We start from the raw sequence: 27,294 nt of genomic DNA on the forward strand, positions 1-27,294 counted from the left end.
CTCCGGGCGGTGTTCCGTTAAGGTCAAGGACACATAGAGATGTAACAGAAGCTAAAATGTAATAGAAGCTGAAACATAACCGGTGATGAAAAAATTGAATTTTAGCAATACGTATGTAGGAAAGAAAACAAAAAACAACTCATAACATATTTTCTTTTTTAAATTAATTTGTGGTTCTGATAAGAACCGTTTTGGTAAAAAATAAAATAAAATTACTTATAAGGTAACTGGAAAATCGCTGCTTGTAAGATCCCCTACTAACCTACGTACCAGAGCAATTTTTCTTTCTGCACTTTCTCGGTGCAAATCCATTTGGGGCACACTCGAAGCATAAGATTCTTCGGCATCTTGTGCTTCATTGTGTAAGAGACGCAGCCGATCCAGTAACTCCTGACAGCGACGTAATTTTTTTATACCTCGTCCATTATGTTGCAATCTAGCTCTTGATCTTGTTTGATCTATTTCTTCGTCGTCCGAACTTGAATTGGCAAACTCTACATCGACCGACTCATACCGCTCCCTCAGGGCTTCTTTCCCGGTCTTCTTGTCCAATGACATAACAGGAATGTTCAACGAACTTTTCGACAAAGATGCGCCGATATCTTCATCATCGGATAACGACACACACAAAAGAGAATCATCAGATTTAACCAGACAGATTTAACAGATTAACCTAACCTCCCGTTACCGAGATATTGAATTTCAAAAAGTACCTAAAAAACCTCTCTAATACCCCCCCAGTCTTTCAATTTTTTTGAAAAGTGAAAAATTTTAAAGTGCTTTTTTTGTGCTTATTTCACCTAATTTAATGTTCTTTTGTATAAATATGCCCTTTGCTGTGCATTGGAACCCTTATGGAACAAAAAAAAAATTGAAAATTTTGACAAAAAATGGCATTTTTCGAATTTCTGAAAGGTTCAAAGTGGTTATTTCCCTTAATTTGAGGTAAGGGCACGTATATTGTTATCGTGTCCAATCTCCAAAAAAGCAGATAAGTAACGGATCGTAAAAAAAGGTAAGGGCACGTATATTGTTATCGTGTCCAATCTCCAAAAAAGCAGATAAGTAACGTATCGTCAAAAGGTAAGGGCACGTATATTGTTATCACGTCCAATCTCCAAAAAAGCAGATAAGTAATGGATCGTAAAAAGGTAAGGGCACGTATATTGTTATCGCGTCCAATCTCCAAAAAAGCAGATAAGTAACGGATCGTAAAAAAAGGTAAGGGCACGTATATTGTTATCGTGTCCAATCTCCAAAAAAGCAGATAAGTAACGTATCGTCAAAAGGTAAGGGCACGTATATTGTTATCACGTCCAATCTCCAAAAAAGCAGATAAGTAATGGATCGTAAAAAGGTAAGGGCACGTATATTGTTATCGCGTCCAATCTCCAAAAGAGCTGATAAGTAACGGATCGTAAAAAGGTGAGGGCACGTATATTGTTATCGTGTCCAATCCTCAAAAAAGCAAATAAGAAACGGATCGTAAAAAGGTAAGGGCACGTATATTGTTATCGTGTCCAATCTCCAAAAAAGCAGATAAGGATAGAATCGTAAAAAGGTAAAGGGCACGTATATTGTTATCACGTCCAATTACCACATAAACAGATAAGAAACGGATCGTAAAAAGGTGTGATACCGCGTCTCCGGCCGATAAAAAAACGAAGGGTTACGGAACGGAGAAGTGCACACGGAAGTGATACCGCGTCTCCGGCCGGTAATCAGTCGCCAAACTTTTACTAAAGGCAATTGTGATGGTAAACGGCGGGACTAGCTAACGTATAAAAATCTAACGTATTAATCTTTCGCTTTTTCAAACTTGTGGTTCTGAAAAGAACCGTTTGTTATATGAGTCGTAGGCTCCAGTAGCCGATATGTACCTGATAACATAGTATGTACGACGAGATCTGCGAAACGTATCGGACGTAGCAGTTGCATTCTTTCAGCCGAAAACCAACCACGGCGTCAACCACGACAAATTACTTCTTCTTTTTGGGTGAAGTCGTTTTTTTCGCCTTGGCAGCGGCAGTAGACTTGGCGGTTTTTGGTTTGGGAGCTTTCGGTTTTTTGGTCGGTCCAGCTTTGTTTGATTTTTTCGCCTTGGAAGGAGATTTCTTCGGCATAGTAGCGGTCGAGACCGCGTCTTTTATATTCGCAAACCACGTTCTAGAATGACCGCGAAACGCTTCGCGATTTGCGTCGAATTTTAACGATTGTTCTAGGTCCGGCGCTTCCTAACTGTGGCCTACTTTAATACGCGCCCGGCCAGATATTACGGCGCATCGGTTTCATCCCGAAGCGAGCGCTTGTTAAGAAGTATCGAGCATAGTAGGCCCAGACCGTAACAATATTGTAAAATTTACATAAAAAATAAAACATTTCGCTTTGTTTACTATTAATTTGCCAACAATGGCGGCCGATGACGTCAAAATTCTATCGCGCTCGGAACGCACGTAATAGACAAGAAAGGCAAATGATGACGTAACCGCGACGGGAAAAAAATGGACCATATCATAGAAAACGAAAAATATCCCCACATGACTTGATTGATAACACCGTTTGGCCGATCTCGAACTAAGTGACAGCTACTGTCATTTTGACAGCTGGAATGGATTCCCCGTCCCCAAATTAGTCGAAAATGAGTACCATCAACCCTAGTGAAATCGGACTGGTTTTGACGTTATTAGCTGTCAAAGTGACAGATTAACAATAATGCATCTCAAGTGCGTTTTTTATCAAAACAAATCGAGTGAAGGGTGGTTTTTGGCTAATTTTGGGGCGCCCAATCCATTGGTGAAATCACTTTTTTGATATCTCCACAAATCGCCAGTGTGTCGAATTGAGTGACAGCTGGAATGGATTCCCCGTCCCCAAATTAGTGAAATCGGACTGGTTTTGACGTTATTAGCTGTCAAAGTGACAGATTAACAATAATGCATCTCAAGTGCGTTTTTTATCAAAACAAATCGAGTGAAGGGTGGTTTTTGGCTAATTTTGGGGCGCCCAATCCATTTGTGAAATCACTTTTTTGGTATCTCCACAAATCGACAGTGTCTCGAATTGAGTGACAGTTACTGTCATTTTGACAGCTGGAATGGATTCCCCGTCCCCAAATTAGTCGAAAATGAGTACCATCAAGCCTAGTGAAATCGGACTGGTTTTTACGTTATTAACTGTCAAATTGACCGGAACAAAACGTGTGTGAAGTTTGTTCTCCTCACGCCAGAATAAAAAATTAAAAATAAGCGAGCGTCTTGGAAAACGGAGGCGCGGGAAACGCGCAAAACGGGAAACGCGCAAACGGTCTAATCGTCAAGAGGTATAATCGAAACCGAACGCAACCCGACTACGTTCGGATGACGTCTTTGGTTGGATTGCACCAATTTAGAAAATTTGGAAGTAAACAAACTAATACTATAGAATACATTATTATGCAAGAAAAACATTAGAAATTGAGATGTTGAGAACAAGACAGTATTTATTTGATTACTATATGTGATCAGTCACTGGGTTAGCATAGGTTCACCTAGCATTTTTTTTTAATTTTAGTTAAAAAATAACCATTGCAATGTAACCACCTTACTGATACTTTATGTAATCGACCACTGGGTTAGCATAGGTTCACATGAGCATTTTTTTAGTTATTACATTTAAAAAATAACACCTATCTTAAATACGATATGAAATTACTTTGGTGCGGGCAGTCATAAACTAGTCTACCGGCGCATGGACGAGTGTGCCCGATGTCGATTATACCAGCTGACGAGTGTGCCCAATGACGCCGTCCCCGCAAAACAGCGACCGGCCGAACGACATTCGGATGACGTCGCCGATCTCGCCGGAAGCGACTTCGGGTCGGTTCCGAATCGTCGCCCTTCTGGCCGGTCGGTCGGTCGCTGTTTTGCGCGTTTCTCTCGCCGTTCGTGCCGGTTGCTGTTCTGGCCGGTCGCTGTTTTGAGCCCATCTCGCGAGATCTCCAGCCCCATGGTGACGTAAAAATCGTCACCGGCCCGAGCCGATACCGGCAAGATTGCGCTTATGGGATTAAGCAATCCTTTACTGTTTACCATCCTTGCCGTGGACTGACCAGAGCGAAGATGACGTCACAATGACGTAATTGGCAAAAACCATAATTTGATCAAATGTGGAATTACGTCATTTTGACGTCACATGGACGTCACATTCGCTCGTCGTTCCATGGAGAATGAAAACCAATGCGGCCAAAGTGTAACAAGTAAAGAAGAGACAAGAACAAAAAGTAACCTTAACCCTAATTAATTTCCTTACACATTTTACCAACAAAATAAGAAAATTAATTTAAGTTCATATAAACACTTATAAATTAAAACGTTAGGTTTTCCTCTCAATTAAGTTGTATACATAAAATATGAGTGCAGTAGTAAAAAGTTTGCCTACTAAGGTATGATTATCACAAGTGTTGTATTTTCCTAAAACTGCTTATTCCAGGGTAAATGCCTTTTTGCTGAAGTGGATATCTCTAAAGGGACTGTGATTTTTGAGGAAGAGCCACTAATATCTTGCCAGTTTCCCTGGAATGCATCTTGCAAGTATCGAGCATGCAACCACTGTTTAAGGTACCTATAAACATTACTTTAATTCCTGATTATATCATGTAATAAGAATTTAATAGACCTCTAGAAACTGCGGAAGAAAATGCTAGGCGTCTGACTGGTAACAAATCATTGGAATTACCCTATCAGGAATGTTGCAAAACTGAAAAACACTTGCAAACAACATGTCCAACTTGTGGTGTTGAGTACTGTTCTGAAAATTGTAGAGTTCAAGCCTTTGAACAGTATCATAAGGTTTTATGTCTTCAAACGTTTGAGAGGAACAATGTGCATCCTCTAGAACAGTTAGAAGAAACATGGAAGTGTGTTTTTTTAAAAATTATATTGCACTGGAAAAAAATGTTTAACATTTGTGGTTTTACAGACAAATGCATTATCCTCCAGAAACTTCCTCAATTTTCTTGATTGTAAGGCTGTTAGCAAGGATTTTGCAGACTCCAGACACTGAAAGTGCAATTCAGACCACTTTAAATTTTTGCCACAGAAGTGTGAATGAGGAGGCTGAACTGGCCCATAAATTTTTAGGAGACCAGTTTGAAATTCAGGTGGATTTGTTAAGGCAAATGGTTGGTAGAGCATTACCTGATCCAAAAGTGGCTCAGTTTTTGACTTCAGAAGGATTTCAAGGTCTCATAGCTTTGATTGGTAAGTGAAAGGCTTTTAGCTACTAGTTGGAGTTAATAATAAATTGGATTACAACTCAAAAGTTTCTAAATATTCAGGTACTAATGGTCAAGGTGTTGGCACAAGTCCCTTTAGTGCCTGGCGGCAAAATGTGGAAAAACTTAATTTGTCAGAGCCTGATCAAGAAAATATTGATTCTTTAATTGACCAAATATATGACAATATGTACAGTCATACAGGTGACTTTTTGAACAGTGAGGGAATTGGACTGTATGTAGAACAGAGTGCAGCCAATCATAGTTGTGACCCTAATGCAGAAATACAATTTTTGCATAACAATTTCAGGTATTAAAAATAACAAGTTTTATTTGATTGATGCCTAAAATTGTATGTTTTCAATCAGATTGTCACTTGTGGCATTGAAAGATATCCAAGCAGGGGATGAAATTTGTATTAATTACTTGAGTGACTGTGATGGAAGTAGGTCAAGACATTCCAGAAGGAAACTATTAAGGGAGAACTATTTGTTTGAGTGTGACTGTCCAAAATGTATAGCAGAAATTGAAGATCCTGATGTTACAAGTGAGGAAGAAATGTCTGCTGAAGATGAGGATGATGACTAATTAAGCACATACAGCCTGTTAATAGGTTCAAAAACATTTTTTATACTTTTGTATATCAGCTTTATTAATTTTTTAAATATTCCAATCAAACACATGAGTTTGAACTTGATATTTATTTTTTTTACAGTTTAATAAATATGTGACTGTTCACAAAGAAATACTCTTTTAAGGGAAAGTAACTCCAAACTAAATCAAGAATAAAACTCTTGATTGTATAACAGTAGTATTTATTAAGACTGAGTTACTGGAGTTAAATTAATCAATTGATTGCTGCTTTCTGCCAATTCTGCTATAGACACTCGACCTCTTTGTCTAATAAACTTAGCTACAGCTTCCATCTCACTTGTAGACACAAAAATAAATTTTCCCCTGTCATCTATAACACCTGTTAATATGCCATCTTTTTGCAAATCCTTAATCCTGTCAATACAAGCCTGGGTTTTCAATTTAAAATGGGCTGCCAGATCTTCAATAATGACTACTTTGTTGTTTTTGATGTAGTCCACAAATTCCTGTAATAGGTTTTGTCCTTCTTCTTGTTCTCCTATGTAAAACATAATGAATGTATTTTAGTTGTTTGAGCAGAAGCTTAATGTTACCTTCTTCATAACCCTCTTCCTCAACCTGAAAAGCTTCCTTCATTTTTAAGTACTCTTCATACTCTCTTCTTTCTTTTTCTTCTTTAGCTTTTCTCTCCTCTTCTTCCCTCTGTTTTTCTTCAGCTGCCTCTTGTTCTTTCTGTTTTAACCTTTCAGCTTCTTCAACTTCTAACTTCTTTTTTCTGCAAACTTTACCTTTGAGAATTGATTCAATTTGCACAGCAATATTTTACTTTTCAGCTCTCAGTTTTTCTTCAACTTCTCTGGCTGCCTTCTTTTCAGCTTTAGCTTCTAATTTAGCCTTTTTTTTAGCCCCAATTTTACCGTCAGGCAGCTCCACTTCAGGCCTTTCAACTTCATCTTCTCCTTCTGAGCCATCTACCTCTTGAGCTACAGCTGAAATTATTAAAGCAATTAAAACATCCAAGTACAAAATACAGGTTATTTACCATTAGCACGTAATCGAGCCCCGCGATTTCTGGCAGCTACAGCTCTTCTAGGTACTCCCTCTCTAGGCCTGTTAGCTGCTGGCCTTGCTCTTTGTTCCTCGTCTTAAAAAAGTGTCTTAAAGTTGGATAAACGTTCATACGACACTTAAAATAGTAACTCACCTTTTTTGACCTTGTTTTGAGTGTATTTAAGGTAAAAAATGGCAAACAAAAACAGAGGAATTGCACAAGCCAGTAAGGGCAAAATGTCCCATTCTGAATCCATAATGTAACTTTTTCTAAAACTGTCAAAACATAGAAAACATTAACGAATATGTACAAACTGTTTTAATGTTATAACAATTGCTTGTTATACTAAATTAGAGTTGTTTAAATTCTTTATTTTGTGGACACTGGGTAGTGAACATATGTTCAACTAATTGTCATATTGTCATATATTTGTTAAGCTTTAAACTATTGCGAGAAGTATCACGTGTTTGACTACTGGTATGGAAGGAATGCAATCACGTGATAACTGTTAATTTTAATTGTACCCTAGAAAATTTAGATATGGATAATTCTGTCAATCGTAATCACGTGACCATAAGATACCTTTCTTTACTAACAGCACGTGATAATTGTCAAAAATTGGGCATTTTTATTTTTAGGTTTTAGTTTTGTCATATTATTTTAGGTTAGTGTACAGTACCAGTGGACATCCTGCATAAGCAAAGCTTATTCTTGTTTGTTGTTAAACCAAAAAATCACAAATTTGTGTAAAATTGTGCATTATTTTTAACTACAAAAAGTTCTCTTTAGTGTAAAATCTAAAGTAGTTGGAATCCAGATAGTAAGGCTTGTATTAATGTGATAAAGAACTGCTAGAGTGTGTGAGTAAACATGGATGCCACTGTTAATGACTTCTTCAAAGAAATAAATCAAATATCTTCAACATCCTCAAGCAAAGCTTCATCAATTACGGCAGCCCCACTTCAAGAAGACGGTAAGCCTTTTATTAGTAACACACATGGAGCTTGGTTCATTCTTAAGTCTAACATTTTAGTATGGCAAGAATGCTATGATGAACTCACAGGTTATTCATATTTCTGGAACACGGAGTCTGACGAGGTAACGTGGGTCCCACCAAAATCGTACAAACCCGCGGGTGTCGCTAAAAAAGGTATACGTCGCCCTAGTACAGAACGGGATAAGAAAAAAGTAGAACTGTTTGTTCCTCCTGCATCAAACTATCATTCCACAAACGTTAATATTAATGACCTCAGCAAGGTAAAAGTGTATTCTTTACAAGAAGTAATTAAGAAACCTGAGGATAAAAAAGTTGAAAAACCTACACCAAAACCTCCAGCTAAAAAGCCACCAAGGGATGACTCAGATGATGAGTAAGTTGAAGTGTATAATTTATTTTGTTTTTTTGCTGTAGTGAGTGGTTTTTAGAAAAATTGAGCTTATAACTGAATATGGTGAAAGTAGTGATTCTGAGGAAGAGGTTACAACAAAACCCAATGGGTCTGCCAAATTGTCTTCTTTAGCAACACCATCCACAGTTACAACTATCAAATCTAAAAAGGCAACTTCCAGTCCAGTGCTTCCTGATAAAAATGCTAAGGTAAGTCGTTTGGCTTGTAAATGTTACTTAACTTTTAATTTCTTATCCTTATGATGACAGAAAATAATAGAAGTTACATTTTAAAAATGTGACTGATGATCAAAAAGTTTTCAATCTGAAGGATTTGACTTGTTTTATAACAGACACTAATGATGAGTTTAATTGCTAGAGTTTTCCCATTCTATGGTTGAGAATTTGCAATTTCTGAAGTGTCTACAATAACTATTATTAGTTTGTGTCACAAATAAGTTTAAATATCAAATTAAGTGTGTGCAATATAATGACAAATGAAATTAACTCTGTCAGTTGCAAATGATTTAAAAACAAAAAAAAAAAAAATGTTGTGATATGGTTATTAAGCCATATAATCAATCTGAAGAGTCTGAAGATCAATAATATAACACTTATGATGGGTTCCTAGTGAATACAGTGCGTTTTTTTTAACGCGCAACATAGGATTTTACGTGTTAAATGTTTAAGCCCATGTTAGACCATTTTATTTTGGAACTGCAAGTCTATAACTTGACGGGTGTGTCTTTAGTACCCTGAAGCTTAAGTAAGTCTACCACTTTGGTCTAAAAAGTGATGAAAAACTGGAAAAAAATCATTTTTTTTCCAAAAGATTTTATCGTTTCATACTCCCTGTATGCATTGTTGTTCCTTGTTGTTTTTGATACTGGCAGGGCAGGTAGCAGGTAGAGTGACATATTTTGACTGCATCACGACCCGACATCTTTTGAACGTCAAAAAGGCATTTTATGATTGTTTGGAATACTGTTTGGCTTCAAACGGAGGTCACTTTGAACAATTCATTTATAAAAATACTTCTTTTGGTTTTAACTTTCTTGATATAAAGTTAATGATCACCCTGCTTTACTTTCTACGCCAAATCTTACCTGCTACCTGCCGTGCCAGTATCAAAAACAACAAAGAACAACAATGTATACAGGGAGTATGAAACGATAAAACCTTTTCGGAAAAAGATGATTTTTTGCAAGCTTTTTAACACTTTTTAGGCCGAATTGGTAAACTTACTTAAGCTTCAGGGTACAAAACAGCCACCCGTCAAGTTTTATACTTGTAGTTCCAAAATAACATGGTCTAACATGGGCTTAAAAATTTAACACGTGAAATCCTATGTTGCGCGTTAAAAAAAACGCACTGTATAATAAAACTCTTTAAAACCCTTTATATTCTTGATGTAGGTCAGGTTTATGTATGGGTTGTAATTAGGAATAAAACAATTCTGAGAAATTTATTTAAGTTTTAGGAGAATTTAAGACAATGAATGATGAAGAAAAGGCTAATAAATGCACATCACAAGAAACAATTCAGAATTCAGGCAATGAAATTTGAACTATTTGGAAATTACACTGCATACATTTTATTAAAAATCAGGGATTTGTTTTCTGGAAAACCAGACACGTTAATATTTATTTTTTATTGCGATTTTTTTGATAATAAATTCATGTATATAGGGTGACCCAAAAACAAGTTATGACTGTCAACTTTATTTTTTCAAATGGAAACCTCTATTTTTTATTTCATTTTTGGATTCTGCATCCAATTCCAAGTATAACCTAACCTAACCTAACTTAATCTAAATATTAATTGAGTTATTTAAAATAGATGTGTTTGTTTGAGAAATTGCACTGGAAGTTGTATTATCAGCTCCTTGAAGCCAAATTTGTTCTGACATTAAGTAACAGTTTAATACCTATGTCACTTAACATCACATTGGTCAAGTTTTGCTCCACAGAACTATAACTACAAGGTACAGTGTAATTTATCCAAGTGGTAGAACTATTTTAATTGGTAATTTTGCATCACAGTTGCGTCATTCTTGACAACTATTAGGTGACGTAAAAAACATATCAAAAGCCGCATTCCTTGACAAAATGGTCAAATTATGGTTTTGCCAAATTACGTCATCGTGACGGCCCGAATGTCTGTTAATGTCACAACTGTTAAATTTAACTCTATGGAGATATAAATACAAGTTGGTTGTATGCAGATTAGTTGTACTAGAGAACCATGATAAACTATGTATTTATGTATTCAGTAAATATAGATTATGGGTTGCACATGACTAACCTCTGCTTGGTAAAGTTGTCCAACTGAACTAAAATAAAACATGGTGGTAATAGGAAATATAGCATGCCTTCTGTAGATTTGCTATATTAATAAATATTTATTAATTTTTTATGTAAAAAAAAATTTTAGAGTAAAGAAAAAATCCTCTCTGAAGATGAAGATGAAGATGATGAAACTGATTTATTAGCAAAAATTCAGCAAAGAGCTCAAGAGTTAAAAAGTCTAGGCGGTACTGTGCCTGCTGTGGTTAAAGATATCATTCAACAAACTCAACCTGCACAACAAAAAGCAAGTGCACAAAAAAATGTTTCTGCTTTTGCACTTGTAGCAGGCAAGTTTTTTTCTTCTTAGTCTGACTTTTTATGTAAATTAAATAAGTATCTTTAGGTTACCACAGTGATTCATCTGAGGATGAATTGGAGGCGGAAAAGCCGTCAAAATCGCTGTTTCCTGTCGGTCCGCCTCCACCGCAAAACATAACAGAAACATCTCACAGCACACTATTTCCTATAACTAAACCGATTGACGTTAAAGATTTTATTAAAACTGAATCTCCCACACATGACAACTCTGAATTGGCTAAACCCACCAGCAGTCCAAACAATGATTTTGATAGTAAAGTCTTCCAAAGAAAACGTCGAATTGGCGTGTCTTTAGTCAATCAGGTTAAACGACCTAAAGGAGCACCAGAAAACGAAGATTTTACCGGTTTGGGTTTCAAACAAGATAGACAACTCCAAGAAGAAACTAAAGACGTTAAGCTTGAACTTGAAAGTCCATATCAAGGCTTTCAGAAAGGGGGTGTGATGTTTGTTAAATCTGATGTGCTAAATCCGGCAAAAGAGGAGGTTCAAGAAGAGAAAAGTGTAAAGGAAGAGAGTAATTTTAATGCACGGGAAACAGAAGCCGATTACACAGTTCTTAAGGAGAAGTTGCTGTTTTTGGGAGAGGGTCGTGACCCGGTTTTACCTGTTCAAACCATGTTAATTCAAGCTGAGGTAAGTTGTTCTGTTTTATTGTATTATTTTTGTTATTATTAAAGTTGTGTCTTTTTTAGACACTGTTTGTTGCAATGAAAGAAGGTGGTCTAAAACTGTCCTATTTGTACAAATGGCTGAAAGAAATGTGCGCCGAACTGGTGAAATTAGAAAAAGAAACGGCTCCGGAAGGGTGGCTTTTGCAGTGGGATAGGTACGAAACCTATAATTCTAGATTAAGCTCATCTTTTCATCAGCATATCTTACCTTATAAACCTTTAACCCAAGTTCCAAACCAATTCTCCTCCTTGTTGCTTTCTTTTATTTAAATGACTCTAGTAGTGCAGTTCGGCTTAGGCTCGAACCACTGAAAGATGATCTGGTGGAGACATAACGGCTGTGAAGGTGAGAATTTTTAAAATTCTTGTTTTTTTTTGTGTATTTAGTAGTTTAGGTGATTTCCATACTTGTTATGTGTGATAAAACTGTGTCATGCTAATTGTAACCTCGTCAGTACAATATGGCTGCTAATGTTGTACACAGAATTAAAAAATGTGTGGATAATGTAAACTTTTTAAAGGTGGATTCATAGTTTTGTTTCGGTAAAATATAATTACATAAAACGAGAAACATAAAAATAAGCCTTTCAATTCATAGTTTTGCCGTAAATCCGTAACATGTAATTCAAAAATAGGTTCAGTGGTTTATTTGGTGATATTTTGGTTTACATCTTTAGTGGCATTAGGATTTTTATTCAAAATGGATTTTGACGATGCTTTTATAGTGGCGGCTGTTGGAATATTGTGTTGAGCGTTACTAAAGAAATAAAGGAGAAAAACTCGACTGGAAAAAAACAGGAAAATTAGTAGAAAAAAGATCCAAATTAGGTTTTTATAAAACATATTTTTTGCCAATGAAATCTAAAGACGAAGCCCAGTTTTTCAAATATAAAAAGGTTGACTTTAGCATATTTTAGTAAATTGTTACATTTAGTTACACCAAAGTTATTAAAACGCGATTTGCCAGATGCAATAAATGCTGAGCAACGTTTGGCCATTACATTACACTAAGAACTATCTAAGTTGGAGTAAATAAAAGTATGCGATTAGTAAAAACGTAAGAACATTAGCATAAGAAATAAAAATGGTTTATTTCTTATGTTTTTGTGTTTAACGGAGTTATGTTTTTGTTTACGTTTCAAACTGTGAATGAAAGCATTACAATTTCATGTTTTAATTTTACGTTTCTATGTTTTACAGAAACAGAACTATGAATCCACCTTAACAGTTTTTAACTTTTTTGATACAGCAAAATTTTTGACGGCCTGCACCTCCGACATGCTCTACCGAATTTAATGATTAAAAAAGGTTTTGAAAGACCGTTTTTTGTAGAATTAGAGCCAGGGATTAATTTTGTCCCACAGTGATTTCTTCAGGGATATAGGGGGTAAAGAAAAACGCGTTGCAAATTTATTAAATTTCAAGTTAGTACACTTGATAGTTGGGATAATTTTAAAAGTTTTTTTTGTCATATAAAGGCGGTTTTAACAGCGGCGCTATTGAACAGCGGCGACTGATAGCATGCGTCTTGCGGCAGAATTGGCCAGTTGCAATAGGTCGCAAGCGTTTCCATCACAAATGGATTCAGTATCGAAGTAGCATGCAGCATGATGGCTTGGACTACGGAAAAACACATAATTTAATTGAAAAATACCACAAAAATAGCATTTTGTGAATAATATTATCTATCGCGGAAATTAGAAATTCCTTTAAACCTCTCACATACTTCGGGAATAAACAGCGATATAGCCGAGTCAGAGATGCTACAAGTACATTATGATATGATGCTGTTTCGAAAATTAGTCTTGGTTTTTCAAATTAGGGGAGTTATCTATCTCTAGAAAACTGACTGAAAAATTGAAGCAATTGGTTGCTTGTATGTAATTAGGCTAGTCGCATGCTGCGGCAAAACCCGTTTGCAACATGCAATTTAAAAAATCGGGAACAGCAATTTAGTTTCTTGCAGCAAGCAACTAGGTTGACATAGTTGCCTGAATGTAAAACCGCCTTAATGGGTTTGGTTAATGGCCGCATTCATAAGAACAAATCTCAACTAAATTTCAATTAAATGTAGCGCAGGACGAGTTCAAGTATGGAAATCACGATAATTTGTAACATTGCAACCTCATTTAATTTGAATAAACTATTTCCAATTGGATATGTTAATATTGTCTTCTTGAACTACCTCGCAAAATTATTTTGTTTTATCAAAACATAAAAATTGCCGGGTAATTGATTTTGATTTGATTGATTTTTACAAAAACGAACTGAAAACGGTAAAATTACCACACAATACCAGTTGTCTTACATAAACTTTGTCTGTTTAAAGAAAGTAAACTCATTCAACAATCTGTTTTCATCACTTGGTCTTCCATCAGATTTTAATAGTAAAATATGACATCTTTTCTTTGAATTTTTATGTTATGACCTTTTAAAAATCCACAAAATTTAGTTTTCAAATATAGCCTAAGATACCATTCAATCAAGATGTCTGGTTGTAAAATTTATAGTTGATTGGTACTTTAATTTTGGTAATAGTCAGATATAATGTAAATCAACACCGACAGAGAAAGAACAAGAGTTTGAGATTCATTTTGATATATCAATTAAAACATTTTTGGATTTTTATTACTTCATTATTCAATCATTGTACCTAATATTTATACCATAAGTATAAGACAAACAAATTGAATAACAAAAAATAGACTTAATTTTTGTAGTTTTCCCTATTTAGATCACTTTTTGTTACTTACTATAGTGTGTATTAAAAAAAAATGAAGAACGTAGCAGAACAGGTTTGTAACACTTTTAATACTTGTATAATATGATATTTGTATTACTGAATCATAAAATGGTAGTATTGACGTTAACCGAAGTATTTCTATTTAGGTAGAAGCCAAGAGAATTGAACAAACCGAAGCATAAGCTAGTAACCGTCACTTGGAACAAACAGAATGGAGGACGCTGAAAATAATTTGCGTTTTTATTCATTAATGCTAATTATTGACGTATTTCAATGATTTAACTTGTAATTCTTAATACAGGTAGAGTATATGGAAATATCCGACAATAAATAGTATTTCAATATTTTACTGTAAAAACTGAAATTTAAGTTTTAATTTAAAAAGAAAAAGTACTTTATAGGGATTATATGTTTCACCCTGACCCTGAAAAAATTATCAACAAAGCTCTGACAAGTAAAAGTCTAGCACGTCGGTCTTGCCTGCTGTTTTAGATCGCACAAACGCTATTTCTACCAGAACCAGGCGACGGGCGCCAGTCAATGGAAGTATCCAGAACCAGACGTAACTAGATGCGACGATGCTATGGATATTTCGACCACGCCTCCTCCGCCAGATTTGGAACATGTCACAAGCAATATTGAAGTAAACAAACCGCCCTCGCCGGTCGTTTTTGGTCCCCAGTTGCCGGTGGACCCACCTCTACCTCCATCTCCTCCTAATATTAGGAGTCCGACACCGCCACCTCCACCTATCATTACACCAGATTTACGAGAGTCTAAAATTCCCGGTAAGTAAAGTTGATTCAATTTATTCAAGTTTTGACAGTAAGAAATTTAATTAATGATGTAACGTTCTTGGTGTGGCAAACATATTTAGTCTCACTCACTCATTATCGCAGTGTTGCCAACCTTTAAATAATGTAATTTTTCCAAAAGCGTTTTAATGTAAAAAAGTTTTGCTCCTATTCTCTTCTTACCTTTGCACATTTTTTAAGTGTTCACTTGTGATTATTACGTCTACTCAACATGGATTTGCTGATCTCAGAACGAACAGATTTTTGTTCTGCGATTTTTTAAAACATTTTTACTATCAGCTACAACCGGCAAAATTCAACTCATAAACTTATAAACTTTACTTAAAATGATTTAGAACTGTATTGTTTTCGAGAACGTTTTTTTTAACTTGCAGTTGTTGCAGTTTGGAATATGATTAAAATATACAGATACACGTCACGGTTGTCTAAATTCTTTTTCTATGGGGGCTTTAATGAATAAGTTAAATGGATCGTTGTATTAATATTGTCCCAGGTTTCAAACAAATTTAAATATTTTTCCCAAATATCCAAATTTGAATTGGCAACACTGCATCATCGTTTTTACGTATCGTATTCCTGTATTAAATTACGTTTATTTCTGAAAAAACCTCCTATGGTCTTCACTAATTAAATATACACTGTGTTCTTTGCTATGTTCTAAAGAGTGGTTTGAAACTATCATTTAAACAACTATTTTATTGATAAATTAACGTTTAATTAGTCGTTGCAGATGTTCCTTTGCCACCAAAGCCTCCATCTATAAGTTTGGCTCCATCACAGCCAATATGTGAAAACAATCAACCTTTACCTCCAGGTGTCGATGTTCTACCTGATTCTTATACAAATGGAAAAGTAATTATTTACGTTTTCACATTTATGCTTAAACCTGGTGATTCAGAATTCTATTTCCTACCATTATATTTTGCTATGGGTTTAGAAAGTTACTTACATCCACTTTTTTTCTGTAACTTTAATGGGACAACTATGCAATGTCTAACAACAACGGAGTTTTGCTTGTCACAAACAAATATTGCAACTAGCAGTTCCAAAAATTCTTAAGTACATTAAATTGACCTTTTCAAATATAAATGGCAATGACCAACAAAACCTTACTCTATACAGGGTGTTTCAGAGTTGTTGTGACAAAAGTCTAGGGAAGATTCTTCTGACAAAATCAAGCAAAAAGTTCAAGAGAACATGTGTCCGCAAGTGCTTTGTTCTCGAGATACAGGGTGTTTTAGTTTCATCAGTAGCGTGCAAGCACGTCACTGGATATTTTTTAACAAAAAAATGATACGCCACTGGTTTTTCTCAACCCAAAAATATTATTTTTATTTTCTGTTCAAATCTTAAGAGAAAAAGGCTTTTTTAATTTTTTCCTGGGGTGCCCCATTTTTGAGTAAAAAAATAAAAATCATTTTTATTTAAATATCTGAAAATATAGAAGAAATTATTTTTAAAATATCAAATTATTGAAACAAACAACAGCTGCCGCACTTATGGCCGTTTGCACCAGTTTTTTTAAGCAACACTTGAGCAAGCAAACCTGCTCTAAATTTGTATTTTTTTTTTGAAATTTGAACAATCTGTGTCTCGAGAACATAGCACTTGCGGACACATGTTCTCTTGAACTTTTTGCTTGATTCCAGGAGAATCTCCCCTAGGCTTTTGTCACAACAACTCTGAAACACCTTGTATAACAATTAATTTTATAGTAAAAAGTCAGACATACTAACACCTTGAACATACAAATTTTTGAACCCAAAAGTAGAAGATCACTTGAATTCTAAGTCACTATCAACTATTACGACAATTGTCTTACCTGATACACTTTCAGAAAACGCTTCAAAAAGTTCCCGATTCGCTCAGTTCGGTGTTAGATTCTTTCTATTCTGAAATTGCTGAAGTCACTGAAAATACTAATTCTCTTTCCCCAACGTCTTCGACTGTCCCCCAAGATAGTATCGTAGACGTGGCGGTAGAGGCAACGAGTCAAGTTAATCAGGAAGCGGTGAAGAAAAAGAAGAAAAAAGTAAGTGTTTATTTTACTAAACTTGACTAGAAAGTGCTGTAATGTTGAATTGGTTCAGGTGAAGCTAGTTCAAGGTTTAACGATGAAAAAGAAGGGAGTGTCCCAGTTGGTGGAAAAGTGGAAAAACGTACAAAAATCTTATGGAGATTAGATTTTGTTAAGAACAAAAATTGTTGCGCTAATAGGGTCAAGATTGGGTTATACAACTTTCAATCTAGCCCACAAATTAGTGGTTTTTTTAAATATAAACTATCATTTTTGGTAATTTTGTTTATGTGCAGATAGACAGATAAATTGGATTTTGAATACCAGCGAAGATGAGAGTGTTGGTGGTGCCAAACTGCTACAAAACAACTATTTTGTTAATAAAAAGTACAGAAGAAATGTTGTTTTTATTGCTGAAAGAAGTTAAAAAGAATTATTCTAAAAAACACTTATTACCTCTGAAATACTTATTTATTTGATGAGTTGAAAATAGTGCACAAATCTAATTGCCTTGTTATCTATTCTAGAACCTATTACGAATAAACAGGGACTTTATAAGTCAACAACAATTTTTGGCAATTTAATTTGCTTGCCCACTTTAATATTACAAATCAAGTGTTCCCTACTGTACTATTGTAGTATTGAGGTTATTTTTAAGTAATATACACATCTATACTTAAATAATGTACCTTTGTTGAATAAAGGTTTAAACACAATAATTGATGAGTTTTGTTAGAAGCAAATTATTTGATTCCTGATTCATTCAAATTAATGTAGGTTCCCTTCCTAGAATTTTATCAATTTGTTGACGCTGATAAGACACAATTATTAGCATTAGAATTACGTTTTGACGCAAATTTCAAGGCGAATAGTCCGCACGCAGTTCCTCTGGAACAATCTTTGGCATCAGTAGCGGATATTATTGAATAGAGTGATATAAACTGTTGTGATTGTTTAAATATGTTCGAAAATGATTTTGGAAGCTACGACTCTTCGAGTTCTAGTGACCATGTGGAAGATAATAACATAACAAATGAGAGTGGTTTGGCTATCAACACAAACAATGGAAATAGCAATGAGGTTACTGAAACTTTTAATCATGATGTATGTATTAAACCAATGAGAGTTTTCATATATTTTTTGTAACTTACTTTTAATTAATTAATGTCCGACAGGGCTATTATTTCATCAATAATGACACCTATTATGGTCATTTATCTAAGAAATAATGCCCTAGGGCGTTATTTTTCATAATGGCCTCAAGTGAGGGCATTATTTTTAAAATTCCCCCAGGTGAGGGCAATATTTTTTATAATGTCCTCTGACCATTTTTTAAATAAATATCTACAGAATAAAAGTCGGACATTAAACATTGAAGACACCACAGGCATTATAGGAAATAATGCCCATGGTTTAAGTATATAGAGGCCCTCGTGTTCTACCCTATCGACCTCATGCATTATTGTCCTTATAATGCCCTTGGTATTTTAATTACTAATATTACCTTTTTCGGTAATACCCAGGGAAACATCGTTATCACTCATAATTATCAAGGAATGTATGTGAACTACGTAAGTTATTCGTTTGCGTTAAAATTACTGTTTATTTACCACTTAACAAAGGGTGTCTTCATTTGTCTTCTTAATTGAGGAGGGTTTTTTCAAAAATTCACAAAATAGTTTGTAGAAATAAAAGGCTAATATAGTTTTGCAGAACTTGATATGAAACTTCGTTCTTATTGAGTTTGACATAGAACCCCAAATTGTGTTTTGCAAAAACGTTTCTCAGTTATACTATAATGATTACATCATGTTTATGAAGGACACAAAGTGATTATGACGAAGTTACTTTTGTTTATTACTTATATTGTAATCAATGTAATCATTTTGCAACTATTGCTATCACTCTGGATATCTACAAAGGGTAAATGAACGTGTTCCAATTGAAGGTTGTTCGGATATTTGTGTGACTAAATATTCTTAAAAACCAAAAAACGTAAACTATTTCTACTGGGAAAAGCATTATTGGTTATACATTATAAATTTTTATTTGATTCGTTTTAAGCTCATCATAAAATTTAATAAGTTTAATCTTTTGGTGTGTCTGTGATAATAATATTATTTAGAGATCTACACAATAATCAATAAAATCTGCAAAATCTACAATTTATAGGTATAGGTATAGGGTGTCTCATTATAAACCTAACTCTAATTAAACCCTTTTAACTTTATTTCTACCTAATTCATACAAATCCTATTAATAAGTATTATTATAAGTTTACCAATATTCACAAAATCTTTAAAATTAAAAAAAATCCTTAAATCAACATTACATACTTAATGTTCGACTGTTACAGGAAATTGTAAAAGTTGCTGACAGAATAGAAGTGAAAGACTGTGGCACGGTGCATATAGGAAACAAAATTAACATCATCGAGAGAATAGAATTAAAATACGAAAATGGTCAATTGCCTTACTTTCGAGAGGAGAAAAACTACGATCTATTCTTCAGTATGGTGAGACGTGGTCAATGGTTGGCACAACCCAGCGAACCAGTGGAGAATTTAAAACAACCAGCCAAATATGTGATTATTTGTACAAAATTGTATTATTAGTCGTTTATTTATTACGTTAGAAATCTTCTAGGCCATTCAGTAACCAAAGAATCGTCTACGCAAGCTGAAAACGTATTAACGTTGCGAGTAATGCAGGGTTTTCATATAGAGACCTGCAAGTGGCCGGATATAGCCTATAACTTTTGTATAGGATCTGATGGTAATGTTTATGAAGGTGGTTATCTCAAAAGAGTTAAAAATGAATTAACAGCTAATAAATTGACATTTTAGGACGAGGATGGTTTAAAATGAATGAATCGTCACTACCTTATCATACCCAGTCTATGACAATAGCGTTTGTAGGACGTTTTCAGACTCATCTTCCTCCCAAAACTGCCTTAAAAAGGTGTAAGGAAGTCATAGAGCATGCTGTCAAAATTGGGGCTGTAAGTCCTGATTACAAACTACTGGCACATTGTCAGTGTGTTGGTGGTTTCAGTATTACTGACGAAGTTAAAACTTGGGAAAACTTTAATCCAATAAGTTCACCTGGATATCCTTGCACGCTTTTACCAAAAAACGACATGCATGAATCAGAGTTAGCTGATATTCCCTGACAAGAAACTAAGTTAATTGTTTATATAATTTATGCAATAATATTATAAATATCTATGTATTATACTCTCTTTTCGGTTATTATAGTTTGTTAATTTAACTATTGTTTTTTTCCACAACCTTGTATGGCTGCTCTGAATAATTCAAGTGGTTGGTTTGGGAAACTATATTCTTAAGATTTTTACTTTTTTCCGAAGCCTTTCGGGTTCTCTCTTGCCATAGACTTTTCCCTGAAGAATCCCTGAAGAAGGACTTGAATATCTGAGCCACGCCAGCGCGTGGCTCAGATATTCAAGTTTCTCTTCTTCTTTTCGTAGTGTTATCACTTTCCTTCTTTGTTAACACGTTTCGTTTTTTAGATACCATCATCAACTTAATATTTTCAAATACGGACCTGGACTTTTATTTTGTTTTTTAGTAGCTGTACAGAACTCCCGAAACTAATGATGTGCCACACTTGTTAAAAAATTATCGTAACACCCTATATGTTTCTCCCATATTTGGTTGATATCTTTTCAGTCAACAATCATTTCTCCGTTTTCGATGTTAGCTTGCCTACGATTTTCTTCTTATATGTTTCTGTTACGTCTTTAATTTTTTTGTATATACGTTAAATTCATCATATTTTCCTTTTCTCTTCAATTTCTTGGTATCTTTCCTCCATCTCTTTTGCTTCCCTCATCTTTCTTTGTACTATTCACTTCAGTTTTTAGTACTTTTTGTGGCATCGTTCTTATATTTTCTACTTTCTTCCATAAGTTACATGTGCACTTCTTATTAAAATTTGGTTTCTTAATGATGATGTCCTTCCCAATATCTCTGGGTAATGTTACTATAATCATCCAAAAACTGCATTTGTGTTAATAGTGCAGATAAATGAATTGGAAGGATTTTATTATCCAGCAAAAATACAACATAGAGGATTAATTTTAAAAGGCTTTAAATACCAGAACAAAACTTTAAATTCCCATTCATGGAACATCCGCGGTCGTTTCGAACGTGACGACGCCTTTAATCCAGTAAAGGATTTGCTAATTCGGCTATTTTGTCCACTACGTGATTTCTTTCGTTAAGTGTCCCTCTTGATAAGCGGGGTCCATCCCAAAAATCGCGCGACGAATCCTTAATTAATATTCGGAATCGTCTAAAATTCAAGCGTCCAGGGAATTTTCGTAGGACTGAAATTAATTTTTCCACAACAGCGCGCAACTAAATGGAAAAAGTAAGGTCCCGGTTCGGAGAGACCCTTTCCGGTCCTTCGGGACGATGCTGCGGTTTGATGCCATTAACGCGCATTTTTAATTTATAAGAAATGGCCTTTAATTGAATGTGGCTTACATTTTTCTTTAGTTTTATTGCCGCAGAAGCTCTAATGACTTCGTTTAATGGTCACTGAGAATTTTTTATTGCGTGCCCACGTCCCAGCTTTGTACTTTTTTATTGAAGTTCTCCCCTTCGGTACCTTAAAACTCTCTCCCTAATGACGGTCAAGCCCTGTTTTACGCCCTCCAGTATTGCTCCGAAACTGCAACATGTTTCGTAATCCTTTATAAATGAAAATCAACCCACCTTTTCATATTATCGCACATTCCCGCAAAAACAAATCACCTTTACGGCTTAAATCTTCTTATATGAGGAACTGGAGAGAGGGTCTAAAGTCTCGGATCCCGAAAATGAATAATTCAGGCCAAAATTAGGCAAGTGTGCGTAATTCCGCGTTTATCGCGACACGCAAAGCTTTGATAAATAATAGATTACCCTCCGAGTAAATCATAAGGAACTACATAAGTTTCGGTAGTTTCGTAAGTGCACTTTGTTATTACCGCATTCTCCTTTGCTTGAGAATATTTCCCCATTTCCGTTGAAGCGGATTTTGGACCCTTTAGAAACCACTCAGATTAGGCATTGCGGTGCTGGGTTACTTTCCATATACCATATACAGGGTGAATTATAATATTACCGCATTCCTTTGTGAAAACCCGTTATAGAAGTAGAACAATTCTAAAAATATTTACGACTTATTAACATTAATTTTATACTAAATTAGTGAAAATTACGTCACACTGACGTAGTACTACCTAAACTCTGATGGTGGATCAGTAAAGTAAAAAGTTTCCCCCTGATATTCAATTCAATAAATGGCACTGCAGCGATATTGGTTTTCCCTTTTCCATATCGAAAAACATTTGACATGCATTTCAAGGCCCGTTGAGTCGAAAGTAATAAAATAACTAGATTTTCTTTGAACCGATCTCCCTTTTCTTCGCTGCGTATGATAGTAAATCGAGTCAAATATCAAAGATAACATTTCCGCGCATTTAAATGGAATGACAATGATGTTCCTGAACTGGATGCGAATATGTATTTCGGACAGTAAAAGGGATTTTTGATTGTCGTCTCTGATAGAGCTGGCAGCTTTTTGATCTTGCGAATCTTTTGTGACACAGGAAATGGGGTTGTTTGATTCGATTTTTTAAACAGTTTACTCCGGATTGTCTGATTTGAACATTAAAATAGTTGCTGCTAACACAAAGGGACCACGAATGCTACAAACTAGAGGGAATTATACGCATTTCATTAAAGTGGCGTAGCGCGGTGGAAACAAAGGGTACAATGGCTTTTCTTGATAGAATTAGCTCTGTCTTATTAACTAGCTTCAAACTGCCTCTTAGAACTCCGTGCGTGATTTCCAATTTCCATGCCATTAGCGAACTTGATGGCTTTCTAACTTAATCTTTAAGGGTGTGTAGTGTGTGTGCGTGCATAGGGGTCAGGTTTGGGGGAGGATTTATGTTTGGATATTAGGGTTCCAGATCCTGGATAATATTTTTAATATTGTTTGTTATTAAAGTTTATTTATACAGTACAGTGGCGGTGCATTTAAGTTTTTCCATCGACCAAACGCCAATAAATCAGGCTCAATGATAGTCCAAACCGCATCAAAATCTATCGTTTCGTTTAAAAATGGCAAGGTTTTAAAAATATCCCAAAAAAATCACTGTCCCGGTTGAGGTGGCGCGCAGTTTAGTTGAAAAATAGCACTTCCAATGCAATCTGTCACCTTTTGCCCTTTAAATTTTTGAGGAGACCTTTAAGGATGAAAACCTCTTAATGTAATCTTATAGAGCATGAAATTGACTACAACTTTCCTGATAAACACTTTTTGATAGCCCCTTAAATAACAGAACTACGCTCACCTGAAAAATATCACTTTTGTGCATTCTGTCAATATTTGCTCTGTAACTCCTTGAGAAGGCCTCTAAGGATGAAAATACGGTTAATGTCGGATGTAATAGAATTTTTTTTTGTAACAAATTATTTAGCAATAAAATGCACAACTTTGCCTCTATATTTAACTATAGTTTATTCTGAGATGACATCAATGCTAATGCATTGAATTAGTAACAAATAGCCTGAAGAGTAAATAGGTTGAAATCAAACTTTGAAATTCTACGCAAATCACGAGAATGAACGATATAAAAAAAAATAATTTATCATCCAGGTTTAACAGAACGGCCCCCGGTATTAAAGATTTAATATAGCTGCAACTGCTAAGCCCTATTTGGGAATTTTGACAAACGACTCAAACTTTTTCTGATACAGAACGATGGATTCATTAAAAAATCATTATTTTACATATATGACTCGGGTGTGATTGTCTTGTCACAACATCATAAATCACTGGCGGCAACATGTGCCGTTGAACAAAGCGCCCTTCATGATTGGCAGCACCCTTTTTTTGGCAAACGTACGTTAGGGATATATTCTTTACCTACTCTAACTCCTGAATAATTTGGAGGACGTTTTGAGTGCAATGGAAGGTGTGGTTAAGAATATTTGTTTTAAAAAATAACTACCTAATAATATTTCAATTAGAAAATGTGTCTTAAGAGGGCTTGCTTACGTATGGTAAAAGTCTAACAGCCTGTATGAGTTTTACACTTGTTATTTTTTGGGTGCAGAGTAAAGACAATTTTTATGTAAAAACAAAAGTTTAATATTTTTAGATTATACAAAAAAGTAAAACCCCAAATTAAATTTTATTAACACCAGATATTAATACTTACATACTAACTTAACATACAGAATAAGCATATTTTCAACATGGCAAAAAAGTACATCTTTAAAAAAAAATAGGTAGGTAACAAAATCAGAGGTAAAATAGAAATTTATTGGTTGTGTGAAATATAAACTCTGAATGAAAGAAAATTCTTAATAAACTTAGATATTTGATTATAAAATAAAAACACACATTCATCACCCTCAAATACTTGACTTTTGTCACTTAAAGTAGAACAGACTGATTTAATAAAAAACCTCTTTTTTCGACTAACATTATCCACAACATCTAGTTCAAAGTTATATTTGGCACAATCCTCAGAAGATCCAATCATTTGGACTGACCACATAAACTTTTTCTCCTCACTTTTGTATCCAAAGTACAGTTTGAACAAGTTGGAATTGTACTGTATAATGTAACCTTCTTCTAAATCTATATCCATTCCAATATTAAATGGAACATATATAGTGTCTAGTTCCAGAAGGCTTTCATAATGAATGTTTTTAATATGATCATCTAACTGATTTCTCTTGAAAATAGAAGTGCAGTTCTCAAAGTCCTTAAGAGGACAGTCAAATGGACCAAAAAGACAAGTCAATTCATGATTCCTAATATCTCTGCCCCATTTTTTCACTCTACATCCCTCAGTCCTGTACCTGCAGGGGTAAATTGTCCTTCCTATCAAATCTTCTAGAACAAAATTTCTTGTTTGTCCAAACCCAGAATGACAAGTAGGACAATGTGCTACATTATCCTTACATGATTCACAAATGCAGTGACCAAGTTCACACTGATAAATTGGTGGTAAATATAAATGAAAACACACTGGACATTCCAAATGTTTCAAAGCTGTAGTGTCTTCATCATCATCAGGGATTGCAGCAATAGATTGGTTCATTATAATTTGGGGCTTTGAAGTGTTGATAATATTTATGGTGGCAATAATGGCAGTTGGATTGTCCAGTAGTTTAGAAACCTCAGTTGATTTTAGTGTCAATTTGTTGCCAATTCTTTCTTTAAAAATAGAACTCTTTTGTTTGTTGCCATTTTCTAATGTAAGGCCATAAGAGTAGTTATCAGCATCAGGATTTGCACCTAAATAATTGACTTGCACAGTAAATATTCCTTCTGCAGACTGTCCTGCTTGATTGATTACATACACTTCATCTTCAAAAGCCATCACAAAATTTTCATTGTGGGTTTGTACCAAATCAACCTCAAATCGCCCATTCAAAACAAAAACAGGATGTTGATCTTGAAAGTGGTTTATGATTTCATCTAGCATTAATTGAGCAGAGCAGTCAGTTGATGGGCATTTCAGTTTTTGGTAGCGACATTTTGGTTCATGTTTTGTTATCTTACTGGGAAGAAGTACTTCCAAACATCCATTTTCCCTGTTTACACATGGAAATCTCTGAAACTTTAACACTTGTTCCAACAGCTCATCTCTTATTAAATCTGATGGAATATTGTTTTTGTCCAGACAACGTCCACACTTAATAACACTGCAAGTATTGTTCCTCAAAATAGGAAAGATAGACAGGTAGAGGTGGCAATTTGTACATTTCAGATGGTCCAGGGTGGACTGCTGCAAGTATTGTGGGCACATATTATTATCTGGAACAACCAAAATTAAGTGGTTAGCTCAAATCTATTGCTACTCCGTTTTTAAGGAAACAGGGATTTCACAAGTCTTTGTTCAGATATTTATAGGTTAGAATTACTTTATAAATTACTCCTGGCAAAAGTGCAAAAGTTTGATTGATAGCAACCCACGGAAATAAGCAGATTAAATGCTTTTAATAGACATTCTGCGAAATCTACTTACTTTCAGTGTTAGATTCCTTCTGATTTGCAACCATTTTGCACTGTTGATAACACCCAAATAACAAAAACTACTGGAACATAGGCACTGAAGTTAATTAATTTTACATCTGAATATGTCTGAATTGTGAAGACGCCTCGATGCTTATCAATTAATTAGTCATAAAGAACAATGATAATAATTTTGATTAAAATTTATCACAAAAATAAATAAACCCGCTGGATAACAGATGATCACAGAGGAAGTAAACAAAACATGTCGAATGTCGAATGTCAATTGTCAAAGATAAATAACATGACAGTCAGCGTTGCCAGTTGTCCCAATTTGCAGAAAGAAAAATTAAGGAAATTGAATGGTAGTTACAATTTAAAATAAACGTTTAATTATTGCAGTAATTTAAATCATTGTAAAGTTAGATTTAACAAGATTATATGTTAGGTTAAGCGCAAAATATTTTAAAACATAATCAGTATTGCTTACTTCTATACTGTACCTACATTTTTACTTGAACTACAAAGAACTTGTCAGATTCTAAAATACGTTTTCAAGAAATCGTTGGGGTGAAATGAAGTCTATAAAGTTTAGAACTTTAGAAAGGAAGTAATTTTTGTATTCGGACATAAACTACAAATTCGGTGGAAATTTTGTTTCGCATTCCGCTGAACTCGAAAGAAGATTAAGAAGTTACAGAGTTACAGAAGTTACTTATTCCTACAGCAACACCAATAGTGCAGGAGTGAGTAGACCGTGATTCTACTATGTATTACTGCAAATACGTATTTTTTCACAAGATTTTGAACTATTAGAAGGCTGTACAATATAAGCTCTGCCCTTGAAATCATCACCAGGATAGGTATTGCTAGGCAAAGTACAAGGACTGGCATGCCTATGCGTAAAAGGAGCAACGAGAACATATCCTACAGCGGCAATGGAAGTATTGCTTGACTTCACACACTTGTGAGTAGCTGGTAAGTAGGAGATCTTGAACTAATCTATCGAAGAGCATTCCACATCTGATGTGAGCCTGACTGACTCACTGGAT

At 34.8% G+C, this 27,294-nt stretch overlaps 5 protein-coding genes and 1 long non-coding RNA gene across 8 annotated transcripts; 3 read left to right on the forward strand and 3 right to left on the reverse strand.

Moving 5' to 3' along the window:
• Positions 1 to 4,124: 4,124 nt before the first annotated feature.
• Positions 4,125 to 6,054, forward strand: Smyd5 (SET and MYND domain containing, class 5). 2 transcript variants are annotated; one of them, XM_081981066.1, is made up of 7 exons: positions 4,230 to 4,339; positions 4,371 to 4,420; positions 4,468 to 4,595; positions 4,652 to 4,894; positions 4,957 to 5,237; positions 5,315 to 5,561; positions 5,620 to 6,054. In XM_081981066.1, the coding sequence occupies exons 2-7, from the start codon at positions 4,388 to 4,390 to the stop codon at positions 5,837 to 5,839; spliced, it is 1,152 nt and encodes a 383-aa protein (XP_081837192.1). In that variant the 5' UTR covers positions 4,230 to 4,339; positions 4,371 to 4,387; the 3' UTR covers positions 5,840 to 6,054. The 2 variants fall into 2 exon arrangements, with proteins under 2 accessions (XP_081837191.1, XP_081837192.1); XM_081981065.1 differs by having other exon boundaries at positions 4,125 to 4,420.
• Ddrgk1 (DDRGK domain containing 1) lies at positions 5,938 to 7,306 on the reverse strand. The gene is made up of 5 exons (XM_081981067.1): positions 7,050 to 7,306; positions 6,888 to 6,989; positions 6,672 to 6,834; positions 6,439 to 6,620; positions 5,938 to 6,383 (listed from the first exon to the last, which is right to left on the reverse strand). The coding sequence occupies exons 1-5, from the start codon at positions 7,150 to 7,152 to the stop codon at positions 6,070 to 6,072; spliced, it is 864 nt and encodes a 287-aa protein (XP_081837193.1). The 5' UTR covers positions 7,153 to 7,306; the 3' UTR covers positions 5,938 to 6,069.
• Positions 7,307 to 7,559: 253 nt separating this feature from the next.
• LOC145730074 (uncharacterized) lies at positions 7,560 to 17,478 on the forward strand. 2 transcript variants are annotated; one of them, XM_081981063.1, is made up of 10 exons: positions 7,560 to 7,869; positions 7,930 to 8,266; positions 8,322 to 8,493; positions 10,717 to 10,918; positions 10,975 to 11,585; positions 11,645 to 11,778; positions 14,859 to 15,154; positions 15,903 to 16,033; positions 17,019 to 17,213; positions 17,272 to 17,478. In XM_081981063.1, the coding sequence occupies exons 1-10, from the start codon at positions 7,767 to 7,769 to the stop codon at positions 17,362 to 17,364; spliced, it is 2,274 nt and encodes a 757-aa protein (XP_081837189.1). In that variant the 5' UTR covers positions 7,560 to 7,766; the 3' UTR covers positions 17,365 to 17,478. The 2 variants fall into 2 exon arrangements, with proteins under 2 accessions (XP_081837189.1, XP_081837190.1); XM_081981064.1 differs by having other exon boundaries at positions 15,912 to 16,033.
• On the reverse strand, positions 13,012 to 17,136 carry LOC145730079 (uncharacterized). Its single transcript, XR_014178534.1, has 2 exons — positions 17,004 to 17,136; positions 13,012 to 13,243 (listed from the first exon to the last, which is right to left on the reverse strand). It is a non-coding gene; the product is annotated as an uncharacterized LOC145730079 (long non-coding RNA).
• Positions 17,479 to 18,017: 539 nt separating the features above from the next.
• On the forward strand, positions 18,018 to 20,467 carry LOC145730077 (peptidoglycan-recognition protein SB2-like). The gene is made up of 4 exons (XM_081981068.1): positions 18,018 to 18,302; positions 19,555 to 19,792; positions 19,844 to 19,987; positions 20,044 to 20,467. Exons 1-4 carry the CDS (start codon positions 18,159 to 18,161, stop codon positions 20,367 to 20,369), a joined length of 852 nt encoding a protein of 283 aa, XP_081837194.1. The 5' UTR covers positions 18,018 to 18,158; the 3' UTR covers positions 20,370 to 20,467.
• A 3,873-nt stretch (positions 20,468 to 24,340) lies between these two features.
• On the reverse strand, positions 24,341 to 26,498 carry LOC145730502 (uncharacterized). The gene is made up of 2 exons (XM_081981720.1): positions 26,256 to 26,498; positions 24,341 to 26,044 (listed from the first exon to the last, which is right to left on the reverse strand). Exons 1-2 carry the CDS (start codon positions 26,287 to 26,289, stop codon positions 24,537 to 24,539), a joined length of 1,542 nt encoding a protein of 513 aa, XP_081837846.1. The 5' UTR covers positions 26,290 to 26,498; the 3' UTR covers positions 24,341 to 24,536.
• Positions 26,499 to 27,294: the final 796 nt, after the last annotated feature.

The sequence above is a fragment of the Ips typographus genome, linkage group LG6, assembly GCF_016097725.1.
Source record: "Ips typographus isolate SLU linkage group LG6, UJ_Ityp_2.0, whole genome shotgun sequence".
Classification (NCBI taxonomy): Eukaryota; Metazoa; Arthropoda; class Insecta; order Coleoptera; family Curculionidae; genus Ips; species Ips typographus.

Coding starts and splice junctions, on each gene's coding strand:
- Smyd5 (XM_081981065.1), top strand. CDS start 4,388: ATGAGTGCAGTAGTAAAAAGTTTGCCTACTAAG. Junction 4,596..4,651: donor GCATGCAACCACTGTTTAAG/GTACCTATAAAC, acceptor AGAATTTAATAG/ACCTCTAGAAACTGCGGAAG. Junction 4,895..4,956: donor CAGTTAGAAGAAACATGGAA/GTGTGTTTTTTT, acceptor GTGGTTTTACAG/ACAAATGCATTATCCTCCAG.
- Ddrgk1 (XM_081981067.1), bottom strand. CDS start 7,152: ATGGATTCAGAATGGGACATTTTGCCCTTACTGGCTTGTGCAATTCCT. Junction 6,990..7,049: donor TCAAAACAAGGTCAAAAAAG/GTGAGTTACTAT, acceptor CACTTTTTTAAG/ACGAGGAACAAAGAGCAAGG. Junction 6,621..6,671: donor GAAAAACTGAGAGCTGAAAA/GTAAAATATTGC, acceptor TAAAGTTTGCAG/AAAAAAGAAGTTAGAAGTTG.
- LOC145730074 (XM_081981063.1), top strand. CDS start 7,767: ATGGATGCCACTGTTAATGACTTCTTCAAAGAAATAAATCAAATATCT. Junction 16,034..17,018: donor ATTCTTATACAAATGGAAAA/GTAATTATTTAC, acceptor ATACACTTTCAG/AAAACGCTTCAAAAAGTTCC. Junction 17,214..17,271: donor TGAAGAAAAAGAAGAAAAAA/GTAAGTGTTTAT, acceptor GAATTGGTTCAG/GTGAAGCTAGTTCAAGGTTT.
- LOC145730077 (XM_081981068.1), top strand. CDS start 18,159: ATGTTCGAAAATGATTTTGGAAGCTACGACTCTTCGAGTTCTAGTGAC. Junction 18,303..19,554: donor CTGAAACTTTTAATCATGAT/GTATGTATTAAA, acceptor CGACTGTTACAG/GAAATTGTAAAAGTTGCTGA. Junction 19,988..20,043: donor TGATGGTAATGTTTATGAAG/GTGGTTATCTCA, acceptor TTGACATTTTAG/GACGAGGATGGTTTAAAATG.
- LOC145730502 (XM_081981720.1), bottom strand. CDS start 26,289: ATGGTTGCAAATCAGAAGGAATCTAACACTGAAA. Junction 26,045..26,255: donor GAAGGAATCTAACACTGAAA/GTAAGTAGATTT, acceptor TGGTTGTTCCAG/ATAATAATATGTGCCCACAA.